This window comes from Bubalus bubalis, chromosome 5 (assembly GCF_019923935.1).
Source record: "Bubalus bubalis isolate 160015118507 breed Murrah chromosome 5, NDDB_SH_1, whole genome shotgun sequence".
In the NCBI taxonomy this organism is placed as follows: Eukaryota; Metazoa; Chordata; class Mammalia; order Artiodactyla; family Bovidae; genus Bubalus; species Bubalus bubalis.
In genome coordinates this window covers 38059194-38085120 of record NC_059161.1, presented here as the reverse complement: position 1 = coordinate 38085120, position 25927 = coordinate 38059194, and the positions used below count along the sequence as shown (strand labels likewise).

General features: G+C 59.4%; 2 protein-coding genes across 9 annotated transcripts in view; one reads left to right on the top strand and one right to left on the bottom strand.

The window, feature by feature from the left end:
- Positions 1–11371, top strand: part of CASZ1 (castor zinc finger 1) — a 153253-nt gene extending 141882 nt beyond the window's left edge. For 5 of the 6 annotated variants that reach the window (XM_044942982.1, XM_044942983.1, XM_044942979.1 and 2 more), the window contains 9 exons: positions 584–738; positions 882–1004; positions 1853–2191; positions 3720–3918; positions 4694–4865; positions 7004–7155; positions 7297–7438; positions 8031–8330; positions 10125–11371. In XM_044942982.1, coding sequence (XP_044798917.1) covers positions 584–738; positions 882–1004; positions 1853–2191; positions 3720–3918; positions 4694–4865; positions 7004–7155; positions 7297–7438; positions 8031–8330; positions 10125–11248 — 2706 coding nt within the window. In that variant the 3' untranslated portion in view covers positions 11249–11371. The remainder of the gene's footprint in view (positions 1–583; positions 739–881; positions 1005–1852; positions 2192–3719; positions 3919–4693; positions 4866–7003; positions 7156–7296; positions 7439–8030; positions 8331–10124) is intronic. The other variant, XM_044942984.1, reaches the window with a different exon arrangement.
- Positions 11372–12493: 1122 nt separating this feature from the next.
- PEX14 (peroxisomal biogenesis factor 14) overlaps positions 12494–25927 on the bottom strand; it is a 149042-nt gene continuing 135608 nt past the window's right edge. For all 3 annotated transcript variants that reach the window (XM_006076724.4, XM_025285873.3, XM_006076723.4), the window contains 3 exons: positions 25615–25712; positions 22196–22287; positions 12494–20547 (listed from right to left, as the gene is read on the bottom strand). In XM_006076724.4, the coding sequence (XP_006076786.1) occupies positions 20100–20547; positions 22196–22287; positions 25615–25712 (638 nt within the window). In that variant the 3' untranslated portion in view covers positions 12494–20099. The remainder of the gene's footprint in view (positions 20548–22195; positions 22288–25614; positions 25713–25927) is intronic.

Below are 25927 nucleotides of genomic sequence, written 5' to 3'. Positions count from 1 at the left end.
CTTCCTGTCAGAGCCCTGCACCCCGCCCGTGTGAGTCGAGCTTTTCCACGGGCTCCCCGCCCCCCTCTGCTCCCAGCGGCAGTCTTCCTGTCTTGCTCTCACCCCGTGAGCCTCCCTCCCTCCCTCTCGGCTCCTCCTTTGTGTGCCTTCTCTTGTTCTCAAGGAATTCGTGGGGGTTCCCCCCCATCCCTCCTCCTCCTGCACTTCTTTTGAAAACCTGGCAGGAAAATAACCAGGGAGCCGCGAAGTCTGGGGAAAGCTGGGCTGGAGTGTGTGCCCTGAGTCTCGGCCACAGATTGAGTGATGGCTCCTAGCAGCACGGGGTTTGTGTGGCAGAGCCCTGGCAGCTCTGTGGGGCCAAGGAGGCGCAGCAGGCTGCCCGTGGCGGCATCCATTCATTGTGGGCTCCTGTGCAGCCAAAGCTGCGTGGGGTCGGGCCTCCTCTCCTCCCAGCTGCCAGAACCGTGATGCTCTGGTCAGTTTGGAGAGATCCAAGCAGCCTAGAGCTGCTGCTGGTCCCAGGGCAGTCGGGCCAAGTGTCCTGAGGTCCCCAGCCTGAAGCTTGGGCCTGTCCTCCTGGCAGATGTCTCAGGGCAGCCCCAACCTCGGCAGCCTGTTGAACGTCAAGACGGACACAGAGGGAGGCCCCGCTGGGGAGTCCCCCCCATTCCTGGGCAAGGCTGTGAAGGCGATGGTTCAGGAGAAGCTGTCAGAGCCCTGGAAGGTGTACCTTCGCAGGTGAGGGGCTCTGGGTGAGCAAGGGAGAGGGGAGGGCCAAGCCCACCAGTCCCGGGGGCCAGGGGCCAGGAGCCAGCCCCACCACCCACCCTGGCCTGCCCAGGGCCCCGGGGTCTCCTCTAAGCGGCCGGCTCCTCTGCCAGGTTTGGCACCAAGGACTTCTGCAACGCCCAGTGTGACTTCCTCCACAAGGCCCACTTCCACTGCGTGGTGGAGGAGTGCGGCGCGCTTTTCAGCACCCTGGACGGGGCCATCAAGCACGCCAAGTGAGTGGGGGTCGGGGACCCGTGTAAACCAAGCCCTGTTCATCCCAGCCTGGCTCAGGGCTCGGGGCTGCACAGGCCTCTAACCGCCTTCCAAGCAGGACCCCTGAGACCTCAGAAGCTGAGCTGGCTTCTCAGGCGGTGCTGCCTGGCCAAAGGCAGACTTTCCCATCCTCCCACTAGCTCAGCCCCCAGCGAGGCCCCCTCAGCCCACCCAGGCCCCACCTGGAGCAGGAGCCCCTTCTGCCCCCAGACCCACCCCCATGTAGCCCTCAACTCTCCTGCAGACCCAGCTCTGACCGCAGCAGGGACGCCAGGTGAAGGCCTTTCCAAGCCACAATACTGCATTTGTAGATTCTCTTTGACCTAAAAATAAAAGAAATTAATTTGTAAAGTTCATTGAGCTGAAAAGCAGCAAGCCCAACCGTCTGCTGTAATTGAACCCAGAACTTGTAAACATTTAAAACAGATCTTCACTGCTCTTTAAGCCGCAGGTCAGGCTCTTCTCAGTGCTTAGGCAGCTCCAGCTCTTGGCCTGAGACCCATCTTTAAATCTCAGAGCAGGTTCTTGAAGGGTGGGCTTCCTAAGCCGGGACTTGCTGTGTCCCTAGTAGGGAGGAGCTAGGGACAGCACATCTAGAAGATCACCAGGAGGTGTCATTAGGACAGAACCAGGAGCCCAAGAGCCATTTGCTTTCAGTCCTTCCCTCCTGGCGGCACCTGGCACTGAAGACAAGGTGGGGCACCGGCCCCCTAGGCTTGAGATGGGATTGCCCGCAGGCAGGCAGGCAGGTGCACGGGGAAGGGCACTCTCCACCCCCACCTGAGACCCCCTCTTCTGCCTCTCACAGCTTCCACTTCCGGACGGAGGGAGGAGCAGTGAAAGGAAACCCAGAGGCTGCCTTCCCGGCCTCGGCTGCTGAGACCAAACCCTCCTTGGCCCCCGCGTCCCCTCCAGCGCCACCCGTCACCACGGCCACGGCTTCCTCTCTCGAGGGGCCCACTGCCAGCCTGGCCGCCGTGCCCTCCACCCCCACCCTGCTCGCCTGGAAGCAGCTGGCTTCCACCATACCCCAGATGCCTCAGATTCCAGCATCAGTGCCTCACCTGCCCACTTCGCCCTTGGCAACGACTTCTCTAGAGAACGCCAAGCCCCAGGTCAAACCCGGATTCCTCCAGTTCCAGGAGAAGTGAGTCCCTCGATGAACCGGGAGTCCTGTGTCCCCCGGGTGTCTTGGGAGTAAGTGCTAGCCAGAGCCACTGAGGAGGCGCTGCTCCTCATCTTGCAGGAGCCCCGGCTGTCCCCAGCCTCTCTGGGACCCGGTCACCGGGTCATGTCCTTCTAGCCAAAGCTGCTGCTGCTGCTGCTCAGACCTCACTGCCTGTTCCTGGAGCAAGCAGCCGGGGTGGGGGGTGATGGTGGAGGTAGCGGCCACGGTTCTGGAGAGACCGGTGGCGACGCTGTGAGGACCAGCCCGGGGTGGGCTGGGAGGGGTGGGCCTCACCCGGCAAGGAGGGCTCCATCTCCCTCTGGGCCTCCCTCTTGGTCTCTGTGGCTCCCACCCACAACTGAATCTCTGCAGGGCAAGCCAAGTCACAGGGGGGCAGGGGCAAAGGGGCTAGACCCTCCTCTGGGCCCCCGCCCACCTGCGCAATAGCCTGAGCTCTCAGTGGGTGGAAGGGACCTTCCTCAATGGATGGGGTGGCTCCTTGCGGCGAGAACGGTGACTCTGTATCATGATGCGTGTGGCTTCCTGTTCTCAATAAAAGTAATAAATTGGATGTGAACACACACCGCCTGAGTGGCAGCTGTCCTCCCTGTCTGAGCACCTGGGGCTGGGCCCACGGCATGGAAGGGCACCTGCGCTCCGCTCTGACCCTTCCCCACCTTCCCTTCCTCTGTTCACCTCCCCAGCCCTCTTAGCATCCTGGCCTTGGTCAGAGTTTCCACCCAGGTCCGATGTGAATGTAAGAGGGCAGTCGTGTTGTCAGCCAGGCCAGGAAGGGTAGAAGCCAGAGCACAGTACCCTCCACTACTGCCCGAAGCCTGGGAAGCAGGGGTCTGGGGCGGAGGGCTGCCACTCAGGACAGGCAGGGCAGGGCTCACCGGGCACCCCGCCCCACCACTGAGCTGGCTTGCGTTCTCTGCGTGGGTGGGCAGCCCCGAGCTCCAAGCTGACCCTGGAACCCTCAGCAGCTGAGCCTCAGGACCTGACACCAGGTACAGGTTCCCACTGGCTGAGGCCCCGCGGTAGCAAAGCGTCCTGGTAGGGCTGCCCACCCATCTGCATGCTGTCAGTCAGCCACAGCCAGGGCAGTGCCCACGCCACGTCAGCCAGGCTTGCACTGGCGTCCCGCCAGGCTGGCAGCACCATCTCTCATTTTCATATCCAAGAAATGATTGCAGCCATCCTTATCTATAAGCCTGAGGTGTGGCCGTGGAAACTACGTGTCCCAGCATGCAGTGCTCTGGGCAGCCTGCATACCGCAATCCCTCATGCTCCAGCAGAGCTCTAAAAAGAGGGCAAGGTTGCATGCTGGGATTTGTAGTCTCCTCTGGCCAAATGGCCCTGTTGAGCAGGAGGGCAGTCCTGGGGCCATTCCTCTTGAGGGCACCACGGGAAACTGGGAAGAAGAACCCCAGCATGAGCCAGTGTCAGGACATCGGCGGGGAGGGCACTGGGAATGCCAATGACCTGGGCCGTGGTTTCATTCCAGCGATCCTTGCCTCGCAACGGACTGCAAGTATGCCAACAAGTTCCACTTCCACTGTCTCTTTGGGAACTGCAAGTACGTCTGCAAAACCTCTGGCAAGGCCGAGTCCCACTGCCTGGACCACATCAACCCCAACAACAACCTGGTGAACGTGCGAGACCAGTTTGCTTACTACTCCCTGCAGTGCCTCTGTCCCAACCAGGTCAGCAAGGTGGACGGGCAGGGTGGGGCCTGGGGCGGGAGCAGGGAGGCACAGGGCCCTGGATCAGCTCCTCCTGGCAGAGACTCTGTTTCTCACACCCTTTTTAATTGGCTTCCTCCAGACTCTGGAAAGGACACTGTCTGCCCCAGGTCCCTGGAGACCCCTGGGCAGCAGTTCAGCTTGGTGCTCATTTGGTGAGGTCTGTCATTTTATCCTAACCCTCAGTGAAGACTATGATGAGCAGCCGCTGGGCACTTGGCATCATTCTGCCCATCCTGGAATGACTACGCTCCTTTTCTCTAGAGGCCTGGAATTTTAAAACATTGGACAGATATTGAACTGTCTGTGCTCCAGACAGGAAGGGCAGATCAGATTCATTATAAAGGCCTACCTCCAAGACTTGTAGGGGCCACCTGACAGTGCCTTGAGGAGGAGTCTGAACCTAGATCCGGACAAAGAGGTGTACCAGGGTAGACGAGTGATGTCTGCCTGGGTCTGGGCACACAGAGAAGAGTGCTGGGATAGATTAGTGATGTCTGCTCTGGGTGTGGGTTTAGAGAGATTGGTATGACACCAGATAGGATGCCTTAGTCAAATGACAGAAGGGACTTACGGCTTTTTAAAACGTGAATGATCTTTACACAGTTGTGTTTGCTGATTCTAAGTGCGGAAGGACACACAAATGCAAAGGGCCAGCCATAGCCCAGAGGCCTGGGGCAGGTGGGGCTTATGGCCATTGCCTGCCTGGTCCTGACTTTCCTGTCCCTCCCTGCAGCACTGCGAGTTCCGGATGCGTGGGCACTACCACTGTCTCCGGACCGGCTGCTACTTTGTGACCAACATCACCACCAAGCTGCCGTGGCACATAAAGAAGCACGAGAAAGCCGAGCGGCGGGCAGCCAATGGGTTCAAGTACTTCACCAAGCGCGAGGAGTGCGGCAGGCTAGGTACCGCAGGCCAGGGCTGGGGGCAGGGAACTGCCGCAGTGGGAAGGGCTGTGGCTCTGGCCCCAGAGGCCTGGGTGCCACTTCTTGTTGCCACACATCAGGCTCCATGGGTTTTTTTTTTTTAAATGTCACAGACCAGGCATTGTCAAACTGGGAAAACAGTCAAAACCCCAAAAGCCTGGAAAGAGGGGTGAGGGTGACCTAGAACACTCCAGTCGCCCCTAGGGCAATGGCCTGGAGCCTCATCTCTGGTCTCCAGACTTGGTTTCTTTTCTTTTTCTTTTCAAGAGGGCCTTGCAGGTAAGTTTTAAAAATTCCTGACATTCTCTGCCCTGGGATGTCTTTCCATGGTTTTAACTATTATGTTTTTATCCATAATGGGCTGTGTGATGTTCATTTGTTCATTCACTCACTCAGCAGACATTTTATTTTTTTTATTTTTTATTTTTTTATTTGACTGTGCTGGGTCTTCTTGCTGTGCGAGGTCTTTCTCTAGTTGCAGTGAGCAAGGGACCACTCTCATTATGGCACATGGGCTTGGCAATGCGCTTGTTTTGTTGCAGAACACAGGCTCTAGGTGTTCAGGCTCAGTAGTTGCGGCTCTCAGGCTTATTTGCTCTGTGGCACGTGGGATCTTAGTCCCCTGACCAGAGGTTGAAACCCATTCCCTGCATTGGCAGGCGGATTCATAACCACTGGACCATCAGGGAAGTCCCTCAACAGAGGTTTATTGAAGAGCAGCCATGCTCCAGGCTCTTTGCTGTTGCAAGAGGTGCAGGGGGTGGGGGGTAGATGTGGCAGCTGAGGTCTTTTTTGTCTACTGTGACTGGCACCAGGCTTGGTGCTGGGGATCTGGTGGGACAAGCAGGTATTTGGTCGGTTCAGCCCAGGGCATTTGTAACCTGGGGTGACCTGGAAGGAGGTGGCCACGGGGAAAGAAGTGACCTTGAGCTCAGGGACAGGTGCTTCAGAGTTAACTTCACTGCTGAGAGCTGGGCTCTTGGCCAGGAAGCTGCCCCCAACCCCAGAACAAGGCCTCCCTGAGGAGCTCGCTGGCCCCAGCCCCAGGATGCTGTGGGGAGCGGACTCCTTGCAGAGTCCACGCTCTTGCCTCAGGATGGCGCCACGTGTCACGTGCAGACATGGGGCAGTAATCTGCCCAGGAGGAGACCGGACACTGGAAAGCAGGTGGGAGCCAGGCAGGCTGGGTGTGGACACCTGGGCTCAGGTGACTCAGGTGGCCATGGCCACAGGGTCCAGTGGGTACAGATGGGGGCCACTGCCTGCAGCCAGCTGGCCATTACCTAGGGGAAGGCTGAGAGATTCAAAGTCAACTGCCAGAAATGAAAGGAAACAAACCTTTCCTTCAGGTATTAATTCAAAAATAATTCAGAGCCTGAGAGAGGGCTGGTTATCACAGCAACAGATATCAACACTCGGTGACCCATGCTGGTCCTGGGTTCGGCTTACAGGCGTCGGGGATTCTGTAGTTGCCGTTATTGACTCAGTTGGGGTGTTTTGGGTGGTAGCTGGAGCCAAAACAAAGCTGGGGGATGATATAAGACACCTGGCCAGCTCAGGTGCCATGGCAACGGGCAGGCCTTCACCTGCCCTTTGCTGATACCATTTCAGTCTGGCCGCTGTGTTTGTCAGCCCAGAGCAAAACCCAGGTGGGTGGGGGCAGGGCAGAGGGCCAGCCGGCCTGCAGCCGTCTCTACAAGGTCAGGGGGTGGGGGGCAGCACCTGGGGTCCCCAGAGGAGAGCTGGGGACAGATGGCATGCTGGGAGGCAGCTGATCAAGTGGACAGGTCACTAGGGTCCCCTGCCCTGGAGCCCATGGACCTCTCAATGTGCGGGACAGGGGAGGGGGCCAGCCTGCTATCATCCCGCAAGTCCATGCTAGACTGGCGGGGAGACCCAGGCTCTGGACATCCAGGTGGCCGAGGACTTTCTGGGGGTTGGGGGGGGGGTGGGAGGTTCCTCAGGGGAGCGCCATGATGGGCAAGTGCCCTTTCCCCATATGCCATCTTCCTGGCATGTGTGCCCATGCCCAGAACAGTGCCCGCCATGCAGCGGGTACCATGAGCGCCAGCTGGCCTGCAGGAAAAGCTCACAGCCGAGTGGGGCTGTGTCCACAGGCTGCAAGTACAACCAGGTGAACAGCCACTTCCACTGCATCCGGGAGGGCTGCCAGTTCTCCTTCCTCCTCAAGCACCAGATGACCTCCCATGCCCGGAAGCACATGCGGAGGATGCTGGGGAAGAACTTCGATCGTGCACCCTCCTCCCAGGTGAGCCGCCCCTCCCCTGCCTGGGGGCCAGAGGGCATCATCCGTGTCCCACTCTGGCAGCTGCCGAAAGTGACCACATGCCCCTTGTGGGCAGCACCGCCTCCAGCCCAGCTTGCTCAGGGCCCCCCTGCTTCCTTTCAGGGCCCCCCAAGCCTGATGGACACCGAGACAGATGAGTACATGGATTATACTGGTTGCAGCCCAGGCGCCATGTCCTCCGAGTCTTCCACCATGGACCGAAGCTGCTCCAGCACCCCTGTGGGCAATGAGAGCACCGCGGCAGGTGAGCAGGCGGCCAGGAGGGGGCCGCAGGGGTCTGGGAGGTGCCCGGCCTGGGACAGGCCCTCCTCCCACCGGGTCTGGCTCAGGACTGGAGCATCATGGCCAAGTGGCCTCAAAGGAGGACAGGCCAGTGTGTGGCCAGGCCGGCTGGTCTGTGGGACATGGGTCCCCACCTGCTGCCGTCCTGCCCACCTCCCCTGCACTCTGCCCTTGGCTTCCATTTCTAGGAGAGGACCCGGGTTTGAGCTGAGAGCTATAGCCAGAGGGGCAGGTGGGCCCCACCCAGCCCTGGCCCCTCCTCTGGCCTCTCTGCCATGGTCCCCAGCACAGTCCCTGGGCCCCAGAGTGGGGTCCTCCCCATGGCCCCTCCCCAGCCCACCATGACACCCCCCTGCACTGCCACGCCCTCCCAGTCTCTCTCCTCTGCCACCCCCTCCCCTCTCTTCTTCGTGGCATCTGTCTGCTCATCTGTCCACGTATTTTCATATCATACTTGCTTCTGCCATTGGGTTTCTCATTTTGGTTCTTTTGTTTGTTTGTTCTTTGTTTTGGTTTTCTTTTTTTTTTTTTCTGCTTTTCTCCACCCTCTCCAGGCTGCCCGGCTCCTCCTCCTCCTCCTCTTCCTCTTCCTGCTGCTGCCGGTGACGAGGCTGCCCGCGGGGCTCCGCAGCCCCCACTGACCCCATCCTTCTCTCCGGCCGTGCTCCGGGCGCCCCTCCCCTCCCTCCCATGCCTCTTTTCTCCACCCTGTCTCTCATACTCTCTGCTCAGTGCCACTCTCGGAGCCACCCGGGGCCTGGCCCACCCCATCAGCAGCCCGCCCAGCTTCCCGCCTGTCACTGCCACTCCATCTCCAGTAAAAAGTGACGCCCCCCTAGTTCAGGACGCCGCAGGTAACTCACACACACCTTCTCCACCACTGTCTTATCACCCTGGCCAAGCCCCAAGGCCATGGTCCAGGATCTGGCCCTTGTCTGTGGCCTGCCAGGCCAAGGACAGGGCCATCCTGCTCTCCTCACAGCCCAGCCCCACCTCTCCCCCACCCCGTCCGAGACCAGACAGCCCGGCCCCTGTCCCGAGGACACCTTCTCTCGGTTCCTGCTCGGCACTGAGCAGGCCAGAACATCACCACCAGGGCTCCCTGGGGCTCACCCCATCTCAGCCACTGGCCAGAACCCTGAGATGGCCGTGCCCACCCCACTCCCCCCAACCCTGCAGCAAAGCAGAGCCTGTCTTCTGCGCTCTGGGGCATTCACCCAGGACCCAGGACGAGGGAGGGACAGAGATGTTCTTGGAAAGCTCCTGATGTCTGGGACCCACCCAGGTTTGGAGGGTCCTGACACCAGGCTGAACCCCATCCCTGGAGCCACACAGGATGAGGCCTGAGCCCCGGGCAGTGCTTCATAGCAGAGGTGGCTCCCGGCCTCACCCTGTACCTACTGCCCGGCAGGCACGGGACCTGCCCGCCCCTGCCCTTTGCTGCACCACCCCAGCTCTGCCTCTTCCATTTGTTCTTCCCCAGGGGGTTGACAAAGAGCATGGCAGAGGGTTCCCCCTCATGGAGTTAAGCCCCTGTTCTGTCACTGGCATAACCAGTGACTTCAGATCCAAAGCAGCTACTCCTCACCCACCTGGATCCCCAGGCCCCAGACCCTCCCTTGCCTCGTGCTGGGTACCCTAGTCCATCATGGTCCTTGTTTCTCTCCACCTGCTGAGGGGCCGGGATGGGGGAGGATTGGGTCTGTTCCCAAGATGGGTGGTACTGAAGCCTGGTGCCTGGGGTGGGTGTTCTAGATAGGTTCAGGGAGGGCTGGGTGGGTCAACGCATTGGGGGAGCTTAGAGGGTGCCTACCCTGCCCACTGTGGGGGGGCCAGGCCTGGGGCATGGAGCAGGGAGTGACTGGGACAGCCACCCTTTCCCCAGCTGCCTGTGCAGAAAGTGGTCTCGGATGCATGACCGAACAGTGCAGTTGTGGGTGGCAAAGAGGCATCCTGAGCCCAGCAAGGCAGTTGGGACCAGGTTGGGAGAGCACAAGTGTGGCCCATCTGCCGGCCAAGCCTGTGCTCCAGTCCTGGCTGCTCAGCAGACCTGCCGTCTCCCAGCCCAAGACATTAAAGAACCTTCTGGTACCAAGGAGAAGGTTGCACACGAGGCAGGGAGTTACTGCTGCAAACAGTTCCAAGGTACTCGGCATCCCTGTGGCAAACAGGCTGGTCCCAGGCGCAGACAGGCGGGCAGCCCGGGAAACTGGTTAGCAGGAGGGAGAAGGAGCCGGCCTGTCCCTCATTAGAGGCAGGCTCATGATGGCGTCTGGCCCGGGTCCAACTTGGGTAATTACACTGCCGACCTAGATTCCCCCTTCAGCTTCAATTAGCGCCAGGACGTGTCCTCACTTCCCACCCAAACGGGCCAGGAAGCAGCCACCACATCCCCCAGAGCTGCATGCTCTGCCACCCACGAGGGTGGACGCCTGTGTGGCCAGCCTGCAGACAGGGATGACTAAGGGGGAAGCCTGGGGCTCACCCCGGTTATCCTCGGGGGCGGGTCACGGGAGAGGCCCGGGAGCCACGGGGAACCGAGGGGTTGCCATCGAGTGCAGCCCCCTGGCCAGCGAGCCAGGATCAGGGGCCACGAGTGAGTGTGATCCTGGGAATGGTGCCCGCGCTGATCAAGCCCCCCTCCCCAGGGAACACCATCTCCATGCCGACAGCCTCGGGGGCCAAAAAGCGCTTCTGGATCATTGAGGACATGTCTCCATTCGGCAAGCGGCGCAAGACTGCTTCCTCACGCAAGATGCTGGACGAGGGCATGATGCTCGAGGGCTTCAGGCGCTTCGACCTCTACGAGGACTGCAAGGATGCGGCCTGCCAGTTCTCGCTCAAGGTCACCCACTACCACTGCACGCGCGAGAACTGCGGCTACAAGTTCTGCGGGCGCACGCACATGTACAAGCACGCGCAGCACCACGACCGCGTGGACAACCTGGTGCTGGACGACTTCAAGCGCTTCAAGGCCTCACTCAGCTGCCATTTCGCCGACTGCCCCTTCTCGGGGAGCAGCACGCACTTCCACTGCCTGCGCTGCCGCTTCCGCTGCACCGACAGCACCAAGGTCACAGCGCACCGCAAGCACCACGGCAAGCAGGACGTGATCAGCGCGGCGGGCTTCTGCCAGTTCAGCTCGAGCGCCGACTGCGCCGTGCCTGACTGCAAGTACAAGCTCAAGTGCTCGCACTTCCACTGCACCTACCCCGGCTGCCGCCACACGGTCGTGGGCATGTCGCAGATGGACTCGCACAAGCGCAAGCACGAGAAGCAGGAGCGCGGCGAGCCGCCCGCCGCCTCCCCCGGCCCCGAGGGCCTCGCGCCCGGCCCCGCCGCCGCCGCCGCCGCCGCCGGCCTGGACGGCGCGCCCCCGCCCGGCGCCGAGCCCGCCGCCGCCGCCCTGCTCTTCTTGCCCGGCCCGGCGCTGGGGCCGAGCGACGACCCTGGCCCGCCCGACGCCCCGGGGCCCCGCGTCGGCCCCGCCGCGCCCGGCCCAGCGGCCGGCGAGTCGTCGCAGGAGGACGACGAGGAGGAGCTGGAGCTGAACGAGGAGGCGGACGACGACGACGACGAGGAGGAGGAGGACGACGACGAGGACGACGACGAGGACGACGACGAGGACGACGAGGACCTGCGCACCGACTCGGAGGAGTCGCTGCCCGAGGGGCCGGCCGTGGCGGCGGGGCCGGGGTCACGGAGCCCGGAGCTGGCGGCCCTCGGCGCCCCCGCGCCCCCCGGGCCCGCGCCCACCGCCGCCTCCCCGTAGCCGCCCGGCGGGTGGCGCGTCGGGGGGCCGGGTGCGCGCGGCGCCCTCGGGATCTTGCCGCTTTATTCTATTGTTATTATTATTATTATTAATTTTGTAAGAAACGGTATTTATCTGTAAAGCTTCCCTTGTCCAGAGCTAGGTGTCGGCCGCGTCCCGGCGTCGGGAGGCGCTCCGGCCCGGGTGGGCCCGTGCGCCCCGCCGGTGCTTCCGGACCCCGAGTCCGTCTCAGGACAGAGGCGGGGGGGCCTCCCTCTGGTGCTTCGGGGCCGCCCCCGCGCCCGCCTGCCCTCGCGGCAGTCGGCGGCCGACAGGACAGAAGCTGCCCGGGCGGGACCCTCCTCCGCCGCGGTCCGGGGATCTTCTTCAGGGAAACAGAAGGTGCTCTTGTCCGGGGTGGGACAGGGGCCCCGGAGGGTGAGGCGGGCGCTGACCCTGCCGCCCCCCACCCCCAACCCCACGCCGCGCCGCTGGGATTCCTCATTGCTCAGGGCTGGGACGGGCGCCGGGGGTCACCGTGACCCCCGCCCCATACCCCCGGAGGCGGGCGGGCACCTGTAGCATCTGCAGGGCCTCCCATTCGTGCAGCTAAGACCCTCCCTCCTGGCCCCGGGGGAGGGCGGGGCAGGAGGCGGCGGGCGGGTGGACACTACAGGGACCGCGGAGGGAACCTCCTGGAACTGGCCGAGCTGAGGGCTCCGGGGCACTCGGCCCCCAGCGCGGGGCCTGGCCGGGTGTCAGCCCCGAGGGCTGGGGCCTGGGAAGGGGGCGCCTCGGCCTACCCGCTGCCTGCCAGCCGGTGCTGGGATGCTGGGCCCTCAGGGGGGTCTCCGCCACCCAGGTGGTAAAAACAGGAAGGATGCGACTGTTTGGGGCTTTAATAGTCAACATGGAAAAAAATTCGAGGAAGTTGTACAGTATTTTTCCTGTAAAGGTTTATTATTCTACACAGAACAAAATAAAAAAAGCAGGCGGGCGCCCAGAGCACAGACCGCCTCCGGACCAGCCCTGAGGTTGGAGACCCGAGTGCAATTGCTCACGTGGGGTTTTGTTTAGCGTTTAGTGAGAGGCCTTAACCAGGTTGAGGCTGTCTGTCTTTACACTAGCACTGATGGGAGCTGCGTGATTCCAACTTTTAACTTGAATTTTGTAGAGACAAGAAAAAAGGACTATTACTGTTGATACAAGTTTGTAGTTAATTTAACATTTGAGTTTTTCTCTATTGGTTATGCGTGTGGCTTTATAGGGCTTTTTTTTTTTTTTTTTCTTCCAGTTTGTTTTATTATTTTGTTTGGGATACTTCTTTGCTGGTTCAACCCACCCAGATTTGGTTCCCTTTGCAAAATACACCCCTGTCCCCCATCACCGATGAGGTCACCTACCCCAGAGCCGGCCCCCATCTGCCAGGCAAACACCTAGCCGATGGCTCTGATGGCGACAGGGACCGAGGGCACACTGCCCAAGGCCTCTCCTGTTCACCTTCTCTCCAGGTCAGGCCGCGTGCCCCATCTTAGTTGGACCCTGTGACATGGCCACAGGGAGAGCTCTAGGTCCAGCCTTGGGGGGGGCTGTCACCATAGCCTCCTACCCCTGGGTCTCCAGGGGAAGCCTGACCCAGCTGTTGGAGGGCGACAGGGCAGTTGTTTCCTTTTTTTTTTTTTTCTTTTCTTCCCCCTTTTTTTTTTGTCCTCCTGGCTGCCCACAGCCAGAAAGCCAGGACCATCTGAACTGGAGAGAGCGCAGGAGGGAGTGGTGAGACGGATGTACCTGATTCAACAGGAAACAAGTGGTTTTCTAGAACAGCCCCTACCAGAGCCTCCTGAATTCTGTGGGCATCATGTGCTGCTGCTGAGCATTCGCCCAGACTTTGTGCCCGACCACAGAACCGTGGAGTCTGTGGAAGGAGTTTTGTAAAGGAAAAAAAAATTTTTTTCAATGTAGCAAAATCAAAAAAAAAAAAAAGAAAAAGAAGATGCCGACAGTGCGAAGTCTAGCCTTTTGTAACCTTCATATTGCACACTAGGACTATAAGCCATTGCTAGCTCATTTTGAATTTTAATGTGTAATTTTTGTTTTATTTTCTTTCTGTGGGGAAAACAATGCTTGATCCACCAATGCTCTTTTTAATGTTTTATAACTATGTATGTGTATATATATAAATATAAAATAATATGTATGCACATATGTGTGTGTATATATCTATATGTATATACATATATAGATATATAGAGATATATAGAGAGGTTTTGAGACGAAAATGCAGAACGTGAAAACCGAACTGAACAGCGTGTGCTCTGATTACTTGAATCTGGTCTCCTCGGCACCTGGTTATTAAGAACTGAATATTTTTCCACTTGAATTTAGTGCTATTAGAAATTTAATATATGTGTTTTATTTATTTGATTTTTTTTTTTGCATGACTGATGCAAGGTTTGACATTTTCACTCAATAAAAACTGGAAAAAAAAATCTATCAAGTTATCTTTTATTTTTGAAATCAGCCCCAAGCGGCTGGCAGTGACCCAGCTGTGCAGCGCGGCACAGCCTCCATGGAGGCCTGGGCTCCCTGTGCCAAGGGAGGGGAGGGTGTCTGTCACCCTTCAACTCTGGGAGGGAAGGGGGCAGCCCAGTTTCACCTCTGGGATGGGGCCAAGTGCTCCCGGGTGGCTGGGAACAGACAGTGGGGGGCTTGGGCCCAGCCCTGCCTGAAGGCCCCATGGAGGCTCAGAAGCTACCTGGCCTAGACGCCTCAGGCCTCCAGCATGGCGCCAGGGGCTCCGAGGCCCCCACCCTGGCCAGCCCTCTCCCCAAGCAGCCAGGGCTACTGGGCAGGCGCTTGGCAGGGTCCTCCCTGTGCCTCCTCCCTCAGCTCCTTCCTCCTTCCTGCAGGGACCTGCCCGGGCTGGGAACAGCGCGTACCCGGATCCGATCCGGATGCTGGCTCGGCTCCTGCCAGGAGCACACGGGGGCAGAGCCGGAGGGGGCCGATGCCTGAGTCTGTAGCCACCAGCCCCAGGCCCGAGTTGCCAGCTCCGGTGGCACCATGGCTGGGGCTCCCTCAGAAGCATGGGTGGCGCGAGCACACCAGTCAGGCCCTGCCCAGAGCAGGCCTCCTCCTTAGCCCTGACACTTGTAGGTGGTGGCCTGCGTCTCAGTAAACCTCCTCCTCTGCACCATCTTGCCAGCCCTGCCCTGAGTTCACCTCCTTCCAGGTGGCTGGGCGTTCAGGGCCTGGGGAAGGAGATGTGACGTGTGCTGGGCCTCCAGGCTCCTCAGCCTTCAAAGGTAGAGCCTCTCACTCGATGTCACATCCTTGCAAGGAGGTCGCCCCTTTCCTGGGAGCGATGGAGGGGCTGAAGGTGACACCTCAGCCAGGTGTCACCTCCCCACCCAGGACCACAGGGGCTGCGGGCAAGGGGGACCGCAGGGGGCACAGGCAAGGGGGCTGCACCGCTCCCAGCGCCCCACTCAACATGGTCACTATTCCACTGTGAAAGCCTCTTCTCTAACCCAGCCCCAGCACAGAGGGCCCTTCCCTTTCTTCTCTCCTCCTGGAACCCAGCCCACAGGCTATTTACATAAATATGTTTGTAATAGACATGAAAATATATACTTTTTTCTGTCTTATTAAAATGTTCAAGTTGGAACTCGCCTATTGTTTGTGGATATCTCGATTCTGTTAAATAAAACAGTGACTAATTTATGGGCTAAAACACAAGTTCAACAAATTAAAACCATTACTGGAGCTTCACAGGCCCTGGTGGGCCGAGCAGCCCTCCCGTGGGGCCTGAGGGGAGGCAGGGAGCCAGGCTCCGACCTCAGCCCTCAGCCGGGTGGGTGGGTGCTGTGACCACAGGGCTCCATTTGGGCACTGCCGCAGGGGCAGGGCCCACAGAGGCTCCAACTCCAGGTGGAGGGTGGGGGGAAGGCTAGGACTCAGGATAGACCCCAAAAACTGCCCCTTCTGCAGCTGCCCCCAGATCTCCTGGGGCCGGATGGACCTTGGGAGACCCAAACATGGGTAAAGAGAAGGCTCAGCCTAGCTGAGGGCAGGACTAGCTTTTAAGCTCCACTCAGGACAAGACAGGGCCCAGGGAAGGGTAGGCTGGGCCTCAGGGCACCCCTCAGAAGAGTCTCAGGGAGACAGGGACCTGGGACACAGGAGGAACCTGCACCCAGGTCAGCCCACAGCCCTGAGCCCCAGGCACCGCCCCCTGAGACCAGGTGACGCGCCCCCAGGAGGGAGGGGCCTGCAATGCGGAGGCGTGGTTGGCGGCGGGGCGGGGGCGTCGCCCCGCCCCAGGGTGCAGGGTGGGCCTGGGTCCCGCAGTACTCCCTATGGCTTGTTGGACTCAGTAGGAATTGCAGTAAAACATGTCTTCATTCTGGGGTTTAATTAGCTGTGGTGGTGTGATGCTCCTACACCCAAACTGGGGCAAATTCAAGAGTTTTGTAACCTCTTGGAAAGGGCCAGAACCAGCTGCTCAGGCTCATGCTGAGCTCAGTGGCCTGCCCACCTCCCACAGACCCGGCCCTGGTTGGGTGCTACCAACGGCTGAGTCACCCATGGAGTCGGGCCTTGGCATTCACGGGCAACTGGGCCTCAGCCCATCTGGACCCTGGGCCAAGACAGCCTGTTATCCCGTTCACCTTCATGAGAGGTGGCTTTGGCCCCTGGGGAGCCTTGGTCCCGGCCAGCACACAGGGGTAGTGAAGTGCTGTCGCCCCCAGGAAGGCCTCCAGGAAGCAGGTCCCCTCGGACCAGCTGGCTTCCTGGGGAATGAACAGGGGCCGGGCCTGTGCCACCCTCACAGGAGGAGCCGCCCCACCTTAGGGGGTGGACAGGACGTGCCTCCCAGGGGCACACAGCCAGCATAGGCCCAAACCCAGCAGCTTCTCCTGTGAGCCCCTCACCCATGCCACTTGGGGGAAACACTGGGGCCTTAGAAAGTCCAAGGCCTTTTCCCCCTCAGAAGACCCCCAGCCCCTCAGCCCTGCCCAGAGAGCCTCCCTGATGCCTGGCTGCTGCACACTGTGTCTACAGGGCACCCTGGAACTAATGACCTGAAAACAGCCTCCCGGACCTACTGGGCTAGGATGGGAGCGCGGGGCACCTGAGTTTCCAAGATGAGTTTTAAACATGGCCTCATCATTATGAAGAAGGTCCTCCCAGACGTGTCAGGCCAGGGAAGGCTTCAGGCAGCCTCCTTATGAAATGATAAAATCTCACCTCCTCTGCTAGGACAGCAAGAGCCTTAAAGTGCTTGACGAAAGTAAACTGGTCAGGTTTGTTCACCACTCAGGGAAAAAGCACAACACGGCTAGAGATTTAAACTCCACTTCTGGATTAGAGCGGAACCAGAGGGAGGGCGTGGCTTGGGGAGGGGCTGGGCCAGCTCTCGGGGGAGAAGGTGGTGGTCACGCACCATCACCTCAGGCACCCTGGAGATGTCTTACCTTAGCAGGGGGTGACCGATCCCGAGATGGGACACACCTGTGCAGGAAGCAGGGACCAGAGAGGTGTCTGGGGCAGGGAGGGGTCAGTCAGGACTGGGTCTACGCCCAGGTGAGCGCTTCACCTGAGGCTGGAGCCACCACCACCTTCAGGGTCTCCCTGGCGCCTTCCTGCCTGCTATCTGGAGACGCTGACCCTCTTCTTTGGGAGCCTTGGCAGAAACAACTGTAAACAAACAGGTGAAGAAACACTAAGGGTTAAGTACACTCCTGAGGATCAGGTGTCAGGCCAGTCTGCTGCCCTGGGTCTTGGTCTGCGGCAGGCGTGGGGTGGGGCAGGGCTGGGTCTGAGGCAGGGCTCACCAGAGGAGAGGCAGGTTCTAGGCCAAAGCCTGAGAAGCAGCACCTAAGTCCTGGCTGGGTCCTCAGGGAGATGCCTTCCAGAGAAGCCCTCTCCTCCCAACTGATGTGCGCCCCGTGGGCACACACGCTTTACTTTCAGGGAGACAAGCAAGCCACACAACACTGAAGAGCAACTTCCCGTTTTTATTAAAAAAGACAGACGAAGAGAGACGGACTACAACCACACACCTGTGAAACCAAGCGGAGAGACCAAGAGGGGTTTTGTCCCCTCCAGTCCTTCAATACGGGCTGGACTGTTTGAACAGCTGACATGAACCTCCACAGTAAGAAAAAGAGAACATTTTACAAGCTCGGCATCCCTCTCCCCTCGCTCAGAACGCTTCCCTTCCCCGCCAGGGTGTCCCAGGACACCAACGGCTCAGCCCTCGCAGGAGGAAGCCGACTGGCCAGGGCAGACAGGGCAGAAGTGGCTGCCTCGCCTGTTCTGGGGGCATCGCAAGGAGCAGGGGAGCGGGGGCTGCCTAAGGGAGGACCCTGCCCAAGGCAGAGCCCATGAACACCTGGGGCAGCTGGCGAGACCTCGGGGGCCAGAGGGCCGTCCTGCAGCCTCTGAGCACCGGGGTGAGTTCTCTCTTAAAAGACACTTTACAAAAATACTTTGTAATTGAGTTTAATAATCTTCTCCCTTCCAGAAAGGGCCTGACAGGCGCTGCCTGCTGCTCACTTCTGCCCCATTCCAAATATTTTTACCTTATTTGGATGAAATGCATTATTTTTCTAATGAAAGGCTTTTTTTTTTAAAGGGCTGTTTTCCCTCCGTCCAGCAGCTGCCTTTATTAGGCAGCACTCACGCCGTTTTGGGGAGGGGTTTTTTTTCTCCCTGAAATCACGCCAGATTCTCTGTCCTCAAAAGCTGAAATCGTCGCTCGAGACCCACAGGGCAAAGGTCCCCCAGGCCCAGGTTTCTGTCCCTCTCTCCCACAGTGAGTTTGGGGACCCGAGAGACCCCTGACCCCCCAGGTTGGGGAAGATGTGCTCCGTGATGCCCTGCGGCCCCCACACCAGCAGCTCTGGCTGCGTCTCTGTCCCAGGCTGTCTGCCCTCTGTCCCCCTGCCTGGTCCCACTGCAGGAGAGACCTCTGCAAAGTGAGAGGCCATGAGAAATGTCACCAAGCAGAGGGGGAGCCCTCAAGATGGCTCACGCAGGACTCAGGCTTCCATTCTCCGAGGAGGTCATGGGGGAACCCCGTCTCTAGCCCCCGAGGCCGAGGGGTGCTTCCGACCCAGCGGGCAGCTCCTTCTCTGCTTGCCATCTCAGGTCTGCCTGCATGACTCCCAAAAACTGGGTCCTGTATCCAGATGAGGCAGGGAGCCCTGGGGATGGAGAACCCTGGCTTCTGTTGGGGTGCCAAGAGACAGAGGTAACTCAGAAGAGGGTCCCTGGGGAGCATAAGCTGGAACACCATGTGAGGTGATAAGCATCAAAAACCAAACCTGGGAAACCAGGGAGCGGGCTGGACACTCAAGAGGGGCAGGGTGAGGGCCCCCGCTGGAGAGTTAGGAAGGAGCTCGCTGCAGGAGCCGAAAAAGGGGCCTGGGTGAGAGTGGAAATGTTTTCTGAGACAAAACACCCGCCTGCCAAGTGTCTCACCCTCGGCCTGTGGCTTCCTCCCTCCCCAGAGCTGGGTGGGTGGGAGGCCAGCAGTGGGTCAGGAGGCCTCGGGCCCCCCACTCCCCAGAGGGTACATACCCGCTGCAGCTCCACCTCCATGGTCCCTGCACTCTGTCTCCAAAGCCTGTGTCTACACGAGGCCCAGGGTGGGACCAGGCCTTCTGACCCCTGCACCAACGGCCACAGCCCCGGGCACTCCCCGGAAGGAGCATCTAGTGCTGTTTTCCTGGGTTTAGCTAAAGGCTGTGTGAAGGTTAAAGGGAGACAGGGAGGGTGAGAGGGAGTGGAGACGGGGGAGGAAGAGGGAACGAGACACTCTCTCCTGGGAGCACACGCATCCATTTAAGGAAGGCGAGCTCATCACACTCCACACCAGGTCTATATACAGTAACGTGAGGTCCCTTCTCCTCCTGGGGCGGAATGTCGCCCTGCAGCAGCCACTCCGGACCCAGGACGACACCCTCCAACTGTGGGTGAGCAGTGGCGACACCTGACTGGTGGGGGAGACTGGACGAGGGAGGCAGGCCCACCACAGGGCTACCTGGGCCTGACCCCACGTCCCCTCCCTGGGACCCACCTGGTGCGGCCTTGACCGAGATCCACCCCCAGGCCTGGGGTGCCGTGAGCAGACAGGGAGCCACAGGCAGGAATTAAATAGTGGCAGCTCATATTTATTACAATTATATACAGTCGGATCTTATATTCTGATACCAATACCTGATCACACAAAAGAACACGTTTGGGGGTGGGGCGGGGGACAGACAGGAGGGCCCTGGGCCTGGCTGCTGGTGGGGTGGGACACCTCCCCAGAGCGGTAGCGGAGCCACCATGCGGCAAGCCAGCGGTCAGGAGCAGTGCGCTGTCACGTGTGGCGGGCGACCGGGCTGGGGCTGCGACAAGTACACATGGGCAGCATTGTCCGGGCAGGGCCTGGATGGGGGACCGGGGGACCCTCGCTCGGAGGGGAGAGTAGGGCCATCGCTTTTGGAATCACGACAGTGTGGCCCCCGTGGCCACTGGTGAGAAGCAGTGAGGGGGCCGGGGCACAGGGAGGGGCCGGCAGACGCCGGGTCCCCTGGCTCCCCCTCTGTGAGGGTCAGGAGTCAGGTAATAAAACTACCTCTTGTCATGCACGGTGTTAGGTTGGCTACGATGCTCAGCTGACGCCCCTGGACCGGACCTCTGTCCGGGAGGGGGCTGAGGGGCTTGAGCCCAGAGAGTTCAGAGCCCTCGACCTGAATGAGATCAAGGTCAGAGGCCTGTCTGTCCGGGGCGGGGTGGGTGGCCAGGCTCCGCCCTCAGTCGCCCAGGCCCCGCCCGCTTCAAGGCCCCGCCCCACCCCGGGCCCCGCCCCCCAGGCCGCCTAGTCCCGCTCGCTCTCGTTGCTGGCACCCTCCGGCCGCCGCAGCTTCTCCACCTGCTCGTTGATCTGCCCGTCCCCACCCCGGCGGTCCTCCCTCTGCACCCCCAGGCAGTCCTCCTCGTCCACGTGGCTCACGTCCTCGTCCTCCTCGTCTTCCTCGTCTTCCCTCTTCTCCTCCTCGCCCTGCACCTCCATCCTCACCTGGCCCTTGACGTCTACCACCCCCTCGCCCTCCTCCTGGGGGCCCAGCAGGTGGTACGTGGCCGTGGAGCCCTCGGGGCTGTGGCCTTCCTTCACGGGCGAGGATGACGTGGACTCGTTGCTGACGGGCGAGATGTCGCTGCTGCTATGGTGGTTCACCGCCGCGGGGCTGGAGGGCGAGGGCGACTTGACCGGGATCTGCCAGGAGGGGATCTTCGGGGCCGACGGGGAGGGTGGGAACTGCCTCCTGGTAGAGGAGGGAGAAGACGGCCAGGTTTGCCCTCAGCAGAGCCACCCCTCTGGAACCCCAACGCTAGTGGATGGTGAGCAGGGCCAGGGCCAGCCCACAGGGGACAGGATGGGGCTCCGCCACACACACCTGGTGCCCTCCCTTCCCTTCCTCTGGAAACAGGCCTCTTGGTCCCTTGGAGGTTAGAGAAGCTGAAACAGAACCCAGAGGCACCAGGGCTGCCTGGAGAGTACCATTCCCACTCAGGGTGCCATCTGCGGTCCCTCTGCCCGGGGCCAGGCCCACCCTCCCTGGCAGCTGCAGGACAGTCGGCCCTGGGGAGCTTGCCACACCCCAGAGCCCATTCCCTCCGGTCCTCGCAGCAGTGTCCCTGACCTCCACTCTAATTTGGTCTGAGCAAAGATGGGTGGAGCAGAGCCTGGCCTGGGCCACGGGGTCAGAGACATCAGACCTGGACTTTTCTAGAAAACTTCCAAGCTCAACACTTGACAGAAGAGCCAGCTCTCCCCGCCCACTCCCGTATCCCCGCCCTGAGCCACGGGCTGGCAGCCAACCTAGCCCAGACCTGGGAAGTCAGGTCCGCTTGGCAATGGCGAAATCAAGCTCAAGGACAGCTGGGACAAGACCACCCAGGCCTGAGCCCAGAGGACAAAGGCCTGCTGCCTCCTGGGCTGCATGCCAGCTCTGGTCCCAGTCAGTCCTTCCCCTCAGACCCTGCCACATGAAGCCCACCACCAGGGCCTCAGTGTTCACCACATCCCTGAGGGGCAGCCCACTAGCACCCCAAGCTCAGCCACACCTCTCCTAAGGCCATAATTTTGTCCCCACAGAGAGCCTGAATGTGGGTGACTTGGAGAACTGGGTCCTCTGGTTGTGATCACAAGACCCTACCAGCCCCCTATCCTGGACCTGGAGTGAAGTGCAGCCTTGTTCAGCCACCCACTAAGCCCTGGGACACTCTGCAGGTGGGGCGGCCAACTGTCCCGGGGGCCCAAGACACAGGACTTTCAACTTTAAAACCAGGCGGGCCTGGGCAAGTCTGGACAAGTTGGTCACCCTCCTCTTGGGGCTGCACTGGTGCTGTCCCTGCGGAGGGACACAGCGAGACCACAGGAGCCGGGGGTGGGGGATGGGCACTGGGCAGCCCTCTGCCTTGAAATCAATCACTTCTGCCCTTCAAACTGAGCGGGAACAGAGACCCCTGGCCTGGCCCTCGGGGGGGATCCTTCTCTGGGACCCAGCTGTCACTGAGAGCTGTCACTGAGGACTCAGGACAGAGAGAGTGGCCCTGCTCGGAAGGTGGGCATTCTCTCCTTTGCTCAAGGTCCTGCTCTGGCTCCAGCTGTCCCTGACCAGGTATGGACAGGGCTGAGAACTGTTTGTATCTCAAAACTCTTGTGGGCCCTTCAGGTGGTCACTCCTAAAGTGGGGAGGGAGGGACTTGCCGGGGAGGGTAGGTAGAATTGCCAGAGATTCCCAAACTCCATGATGCAGTTCAATCCAGGGTGGGAAACACGGGGCGCCCCTGCCCCAGGAGATGCCCCACTACCACCCACGACGGCAACAGCTGGATGGGCCCCAAGAGCTCCCTCCCCCAGTCCCAGGTGGAGAGCAGAACAGAAGCCCACGCCTTTCTAGCTCCTACCGATTCAAAAGAAGCCCCTTCAAGGAGTTAATTTCCGACTTGAGTTCACTGATGTTCTGGGACTCCAGGATCCAGTTGGTGGACGTGGTGGCCTGCAAGTCACAACAAAGGGGATTGAGGATCAGTGTGGCACCTCCCTCCCACCCCTCCAAACTCAGACGCTGAGATGGCAGGAGGACCCAACCCCCTCGGGAAGGTTTGCTGCGTCCTGTTCTAGGGTCTGCTTGCCTGGATCTCTGCTGAAATGACAACTCCCTTAAAACAAACATCCTTGCAACTCTATTTGGATAGCTGACGATCTTAGGGAAACATGACATGTATTCAGGTGTAACTGGTATCCTGGTTATGAAAAAATAAAACAACAAGAGAGCCCTCATCTTTTACAGATACAAACTGAAGTGTCTGCAGTGTGAAATGATATGCCGTCTGGAATGTGCTTCAGAATAACCTCGGGCGGGACAGGCCCGAGGCAGCGGCTGCACCATGTGGCCAGAGCATGTGGGTTCACTGAGTGGCCCGCTACTCCATGAGTGTCTAAAACGTTCCATTAAAACCAAACTAAGATAAATTCCATCTCTACACCAACTACTCCTTCCACCTAAGTCCTTCTCCCTACAGAGATCACACCTCCCACCGCGCCCCCGCCCCCCACACCCACGGGAGCCGTGGGGTTGAGACAGGCAGCCACTTCTAACCACAGGGCCTGGAACCTGGAGCTGCTGTGGAGCGTCAAGGGGACACCTGAGCACCTGCCTGGCCCATCCCCCGGCCCCCACTCTTAATCAACCCTGAAGGCAGGCTTCATCTGCCTGCCCCGCCCCACGCTGCTGTGACATCAGGCCCCACCGCCTGCAAAGCCAGGAACCCCGAGTCGGGCGGCTCACTGACATGTGTTCTTTGGGATGACCCCGAGACTCTGCAGAGAGAAAGACAGTGATCTGGAGGAGGGCCCACGGGGGAAATAGCCACAACGACCCTGGACAAATGCCAGCCTCCTCTGCACAACTTCTCTTTTGAATTTTGACACCACTTTCCATGTAAACTTCAGAGAACCACACCTTTCTTCAGCAAATCTTGTTGGGATAAATGGAGGAGAGGGAAGCCAAAACAGTGATCCCCCAAATGGGAGCTGCCTGTGGCCCAGCTGCCTGTGAGGTACTTACGGGCCAATTCCAGGTATGTGGGACTCAGGCCTCCAGGTCAGAGGCCACCTCCAGGTGCAAGACTCCTGCCCCTTGACACCACTGTTTCCACCTGACACAAAACCCCCGGGCCATAAGTTCAGGAGAAAGTAGGGAACCCCAGGCTGGCAGAACAGAGGGGTTCCACACATTCCCGCCAGCCTGCGGGGGCTCTGAGGTAGAGTGGGGGCTGCTGTGGGCACCACCCAGGCAAGCAGCCTAATGGTGGTTTAGTCGCCAAGTCATGTTCAACTCTTGAGACCCCATGGACTATAGCCCGCCAGGCTCCTCTGTCCATGGGATTCTCCAGGCAAGAATACTGGAGTGGGTTGCCATTTCCTTTTCCAGGGACTCTTCCCAATCCAGGGATTGAACCCGGGGCTCCTGCATTGCAGGTGGATTCTTTACCAACTGAGCCAACAGGGAAGCCCCAGCAAGCTGTCTGGCTGGGCACACTGGCAGGGAGAAGCCCCTGCAAGGGGGCAGCCTGGAGCGAGCACACACAGACGCCTGCCGCCCTCACACACATCCCCTCGGGGTCCGTGCTCCAGACCACCAGACAGCACAGATCCAGCAGCCACTGTGCTGGCTTCTCAGAGGCCCTGAAAGCTATCGCAGCCCATTAACAAGGGAGCAATTTCCACTCACCGGCCGACAAAGGACTCAAATTTCCAAACGCATCTGGTGCCAGATGCCAGGATTTAGAAATAAAATCTGACATCTGGGGCTTTTTAGCCAGTCTCTTTAAAAAAAAAAAACAGTTGTAGAAAACTCCCAGCCTTCAGTTTTATGTAGGTTTTTTAATTACTTAACGCTCTTCTTTTTAATTTTTTACAGTGCTGCAGTAGGAGTTTGGAAGCCAGATATAAAAACTTACATTACAGCTGAGAAAACACAGGTCTGAGTCTCTGGTTTATGGGGTAACCGAAGTCACACACATATGGGTTTAGACCAGTGAGCCTGGCTTCAGTGGAGAGAATGAGAGGGGCTGGGGTGGGGGAGACATCAAGGAAACAAGCCCAAGAAACTCCCAGGGGCAGCTCTCAACCACCAACGCCATCCTGGGGCCCCCTCCCCTCTAAAAAGCAACATGTGGTCTTAATCTTAATGCTTAGCATCTGAAAACAGTTTTCCAATTTCCGGAATGGCTTCTGGCCACTGGCAGGCCGCCGCTCCCAAAGATAATGGAGGGGAGCAGGGCACGGGCTGTCAGCCCCTCCCTGGCTGCTTTATGGACTGCCGCCCATGGGGAGGGTGCGTGGTGGCTGGCAGTGGCCACTGGTAACCATGCCCATGTGCAGAGGCAGCACCTCCGTGGGTGAGGCACCCCACGAGGGGATTCCCAGGCACCCTCTTCGCAAGAGCACAGGGACCTCGAGCGGTATGCTCAGGTGGGGCTCTCCTGGAGGAAGCCACTTCTCTCTCCTTGGGGTGAGAATTGCATGGAAGCAGCCAGAAAGCTACATGGGAGGTGGGGTTGGAGGAAGAGAGGGCAGCTGACGCCGTGGACCACTGTCTCCTGAACCAGGCTGAGTCAGGAAGACCATGACACACACGCACAGAGCCCAGACCAAAAGCTGCGATCCTGGGAGCTGACAGGAGCCAGGCACTGTTCCCAGCAGGTGCACACGATGAGGGAGGTAGGGTTACAGATCCATTCTACAGACAAGGAAACTGAGGAATCAGAGATGGCAAGTGACTTGTCTGTGGTCACACAGCCAGCACGTGGCACAGAGCTTTAACCTGGGCAGTCCGATCCCAGGATCTGATATTGCCATGGGGGTTCCAGATATGGGAAGTTGAGGCAATGAACCCGCCTTGGTCATCCTAGGTGGGTCTGCATCTTCCAGGAGTTACTGGACCCCAAGACCAGGGTTTAGAGAACTTGGCAACAGCCACATTTTAGCCCAGGGCCTGGGCACCCTCTCCTACCCTGTTCCCTGCACTGTTCTTGGCAACGCTGGGGCCTGTGACCTAACTTGTAGGTGGAGACCATCCCGTGTCTACACCAGCTACCACCAGAACTGTAGTGTGTGCTGCCACGGTCAGGGGGGTGGGCCTCAGAGACAGAAAGGACAGCCCTCGTCACTGAATGCCACATCGCCTGCCTGGTGACCGCCTCCTTTCTCCACAAGAGCAGTGTAACCAGAATCAGAAAAGAGCATCAGACGCGCAATGAACTAGGCACAAGGATGAGCAAGAAGAGCCTGGAGGGGCCGGAGGGTCAGGGACAAGTACCTTGGCTGTGGCCAGTTCATGGGCCAGCTCCTGGACTTTCTGCTGCTGCTGAATCAGCAGCTCCTGGACTGAGGCAAGGGTCATCTGTAACTGAGTCACTGGGAGGAGAGAGCAGGCACATCTCTGTTAATGATACATGAAGATTCCCCCTTCTGTCCACACACCTATGAGCCGCTACCTCTAATTTATCTGCAGACATCCCCCCGCCCTCCAGCAATCCATATAATTCATCTGCACTCTGGGTAATCTACCTGCACTGTATCTAACCTCTAGTATTTCTACTTTATCTTTCTATTGTGCAGTTGTCCATGGT